The sequence below is a fragment of the Topomyia yanbarensis genome, chromosome 2, assembly GCF_030247195.1.
Source record: "Topomyia yanbarensis strain Yona2022 chromosome 2, ASM3024719v1, whole genome shotgun sequence".
Lineage (NCBI taxonomy): Eukaryota > Metazoa > Arthropoda > Insecta > Diptera > Culicidae > Topomyia > Topomyia yanbarensis.
The window spans coordinates 32,633,597-32,638,006 of NC_080671.1; the positions used below are offsets into that span (position 1 = coordinate 32,633,597).

The following is a 4,410-nucleotide window of genomic DNA, read 5'->3' on the forward strand; positions in this document are numbered from 1 at the left end:
AATGGATACGTGAATAAAATTTCGAGTTTCGTGAATTAGCTCACAAGGAAATATTCAGAATGTTTTGATTTTGTGAACTAATGTTGCCAAATCTTTGAATAAAACCATCAGTCTCCCTTTGGTTTTATGATTACTGTTCATAAAGTTGTGAACTAGATCACGCACAGAAAATCGATTTGGTAATAGCATAGCGGAAACCGTGACTGAGTTCGCAAAACAAAAACAAACTTTTCCACTAATAAAAGCGTTATGCGGGCGTTACTGAACGGAAATTGAACATAATTATAAAGCACATGATTTTTGTGCATGGTCTTGTTTTCGTAACGTAAAAACGTGATTGTTCCGGAATTCATAACACTTTTTTCCCTATTTTGGGAACAATTTTTTCCGTGTACTTGGTCAAGTTTGAATGCGTTTTATTCTGTTGATTCCAAAACGATAAAAAAGACAACGGAAATTATTCCGTTCTTTTAATATTACACGGTGCTACAAAAAGTACTTTTAAAGTGGTCTGTTAAAGGTTGTAGATCTCGTCAAATACAACACAAAGCCTCGTTTGATCAATTTAATATACCCTCAAAATCTTGATTTATAGCAAAAAAGGCATTTTTCAGGATTTTCACCACGAGAAATTTTTCTGCGCGGTCATTTTTCAACAGATTTTAAATTCACTAAGTGTTTTGGAATGAACAAGAAATGACGTTTGCAACGGTGTGTTATGTTATGTTCTTTTGTTAAAAGTACTGTGCGGTTTTGGGGCAACAATATGAAAGTATCCATTATGTTGCAATTTTTTCATTAGAAATATGAAAATTGTTCTACATTTCTATTAGGAAGCGTCTTTGTTAATATAAAAATTTAGGGAGAACATTTAATTTCGCATCCAACGACCTATTTATGATCAAAATCGATTGAAAAATGGCAGAATTATTAATTTTTTTCCAAGTTGGAGACTTGCTAGCATGAACTTTTAAGGGGACAGTCTGATATAAAATTTTCAAAAAATAGATTTTTTTTGCTCGATTAAGATTCAAAATATTGTGTATTAACTTTAAGTTTGAAGTTGGAAAAAAAATAACTAAAGAGTTCATGCGAGCAAGTTTCTAATTTGGAAAAAATAATAACTCCGCCATTTTTCAACCGATTTTAATAATAAAATAATTCATTGAATGCGAAATTGATTACTCTCTCTAAAATTACATAAAAACAAAGAACTACCTGGACGTTGTTCGCGGTAATGGCAATATTTGCTTACTTGCAACTGCTCGGATGGAGCGGTAGTAGCAATGTATCCTGAATATCGGATGAATAATAGTATTGGTCCAATGCTATCATAATGTGTTTAATAGTAGTATTAAACTGTGACCCTACATTTCCGAAAGATTGAGAAATAATTCAACACCTCAATGTGGCTCTGTTGCAAATGTGGCACCACTGGTATTATTAATCTTTAAGTGACTCCGATGTACAAGAGGCTCTTCCTTGCACATTAACGGCAATTAGGCGATGATCTTAAATAATAATAATGGTACTACCTTATATAAATAACGAGAATATACCCTTGCAGGGGTCCTTTCAATCTACTATAAATATGCTAGAAAAATTGCATTCGATTACCATTCGCCAGAAGACTTCCTTGTAAAAATGAAGCTTCCCGCGGTAGTTCTCGTCGCGATCCTTAATTTCGCCATTGGATTGGCCGAGCTTGGTGAGTAGCGCTTATTGTTTGCATCGGAATGAACGTACCAGAATTAAAACTGGTTTCTTTTCAAAGGTTCAAGCTTGCCCAAGGTTTGTTCCAGAAGTGACCCCGAGTTGGGGAAGTGCATCACTGAAGTAATTCACGGTCTTCGATCGAATTTGGCCTCAGCGAACATTGGTGATGGGTCGAAAGTGCCGACCTTGGACCCGTACCAGATCAAGTGGATGCACATCGAAAACAATTCCGGATTCAATCTCAAGCTGACGAATGCGACGATCGACGGCATCAGTGGTTACAAGGTTCGCAATCTGCGGTAGGTTTAAAACAATGTCGATTTGAAGGCAAATTTAATATGGCAATATTTTTTTATATTCACAGCGAAAACCTATCGCAAAACAGATTCGATTTTCTTTTGGATATACCAGCAGTGCTGGGCAAAGGAAAGTATGATTTGAAAATGAACATCTTGTTCGTTCCGGTGAATGGCAAGGGGAATTTCAACATGACACTCGGTGAGGAACCTTAGAAATATCAATTTCTATCAAACTTATTAACTTATTTTGTAATTGTAGCTAACATTGTTGCTGATATGAAGTCAAAATACTTCCTGGAGGAGAAGGATGGCAAAATGCTTGTTAAATTTAGTCCACTCGAAACCAAACTGCGGTTCGATAAGGGACACTTTTATCTGGAAAATCTGGGCCAGTTCGCAAACAATGCCATCAATGCCAATCCGTCGCTGCTGTTGGATCATATCAAACCGGGCATTGAGGCACATTTGATGAACTCGCTGACGAAAATGGCCAACGCCGTTGTCGACGGGGCGGAGGAGCATGAAATTCTTTTGCCGTGAAGAACGAGTAATTTTCCCCATGCAAGCTTCGAAGAATGAATCGTATATTTGAATTTCTGAATAAATGATATTTAAAGCAAATGTTTTATTGAGGGTATTTCAAAAGTCCACATCGTTAATATATCAGGAGCTTTTATTTTGATAGCTGTCTATAGCTTGAATTCGTAAAGCAATGTTCTATATCGGCTGCTATTGATTTTGTCGGTTGGGGGCCGGGTGGGGGGTTCTTTTTTGGCTTGGACAATCAAACAAAATATCGTTCCTGAGGCACTTTATGATACAACTGAAACTGTATTTTAGCCGTTTTTACGTGGTGCTTAATTCGATTCACAATCATTTGAGCTACATTCAGTGGCAATTGCTTTGTCTTTGACAGTTGTTGCCGTGGAATTATTATCCATTCTTGAATTTTACGATTCCGATGTGAGATTCTAATGACCAGTAATCGTTATATAGATATTATACACTTAATCAGGCCTTTTTGTTTATTGAATGTCCTTATTTCGTAAACTAAGTAACTCCGCAAATAAAAAGAAACTAAAAATCCATTGTTTCACATTTATTGGGATATAGTCCATAAGGAAAACTGTATTTGGATACGAGAAGATACCGAAAAAAATGTCGGAATTTAAACCCCCGAATACGATTTACCGCTCCACGGACGGGATTCGAACGATCCTTAACAACCCTGGTGCTACCACCCTATCCCGCAGTACGACTCCTTTTACAGAATCATTACAGCGCACGAGTAGTGCGGGTATTGAAGCCTCTGAGATAATCAACTCAAGTACCTGCCCCTTAGTAGTAATCTTTTTGCTGACATTCCCGGTCATCCTTGCACCAACTCAACCTTCGATCAATTTCTACCTGTTTCACATATTGCGAACCAATATTATCAATTCTAAATGTCTACCGCTAGGTCGTTCGTCTCGGTGACTTGAAAGAACTTGATCGAGGAGGTGGTGATTGGGAGCTTCCATTGTTATGCTTATGAGTTTTATAAAAATTCAGCTTATTTTAATCATCCATCAACAGAAAATCATAAAGCGATAAAAAATCTTGGCACCTGCAGGTGCGTAAGAATTTGGACCTCAATAATTTTCGTTTCCTGAACGAACGATGTCTTGTTCCAAAATTGCGACATTCTTGTAATATATTCCAAATACATTCCAAAATAAACACGAACAACACAAAATTTCTGTTTTTTTTTAAATAAGTATGTCGAAAGACCCAACTACAAACCGTTTTGAAATTTGCATAGTTTTTCATTTCATCCACTTTTGAATTTTGTTCAATTCTTTAAATTTTTAGTCTGTTTTCTACGTTTTTCCACATTTTCGAAATACTTACCATTTTTACTTTTCTTACCTATTTTTAATTGCTATCGAATTTCTATTTTATTCTTTTGTTTACTTTTTTGTTTTTGCGGAAATTTCTTCCTTTTCACAGTTTTAAATTTACTTTCTTAATATATTATCCCAATATTTAGTACTTTTCGTAAAGGTAAATCTTATATCCTTTGATTTGTCTTTATTCCATTTATTTTATTAGGAGGTGGACGTAGCGTAGTTGATAAATCGCACCTGGGTTCGAGTCCCGACCCTCGCACATAGGGTTAGAAATTTTTCATAAGAGATTTTTCTAACCCGAAGAGGCGAATGACCTTAAGGTTAAAACCTCTATAATCGAAATAAAAAAAATATTATTGCTTTATATTTTAATATTCTGAATTTTTTTACTTGCCTGTTTGTTCTATCTATTCCAATTATATCTATTTATATTTTTTTGTTTCATTATATTTTTAATTTTTGCAGGCATACAAATATTCTTATTTTTTAGAATTAATCTCCTTTTG

General features: G+C 35.3%; 1 protein-coding gene across 1 annotated transcript; it reads left to right on the forward strand.

The window, feature by feature from the left end:
* Positions 1-1,631: 1,631 nt before the first annotated feature.
* Positions 1,632-2,586, forward strand: LOC131685278 (protein takeout-like). Its single transcript, XM_058968883.1, has 4 exons — positions 1,632-1,708; positions 1,775-2,015; positions 2,081-2,214; positions 2,275-2,586. The coding sequence occupies exons 1-4, from the start codon at positions 1,645-1,647 to the stop codon at positions 2,553-2,555; spliced, it is 720 nt and encodes a 239-aa protein (XP_058824866.1). The 5' UTR covers positions 1,632-1,644; the 3' UTR covers positions 2,556-2,586.
* Positions 2,587-4,410: the final 1,824 nt, after the last annotated feature.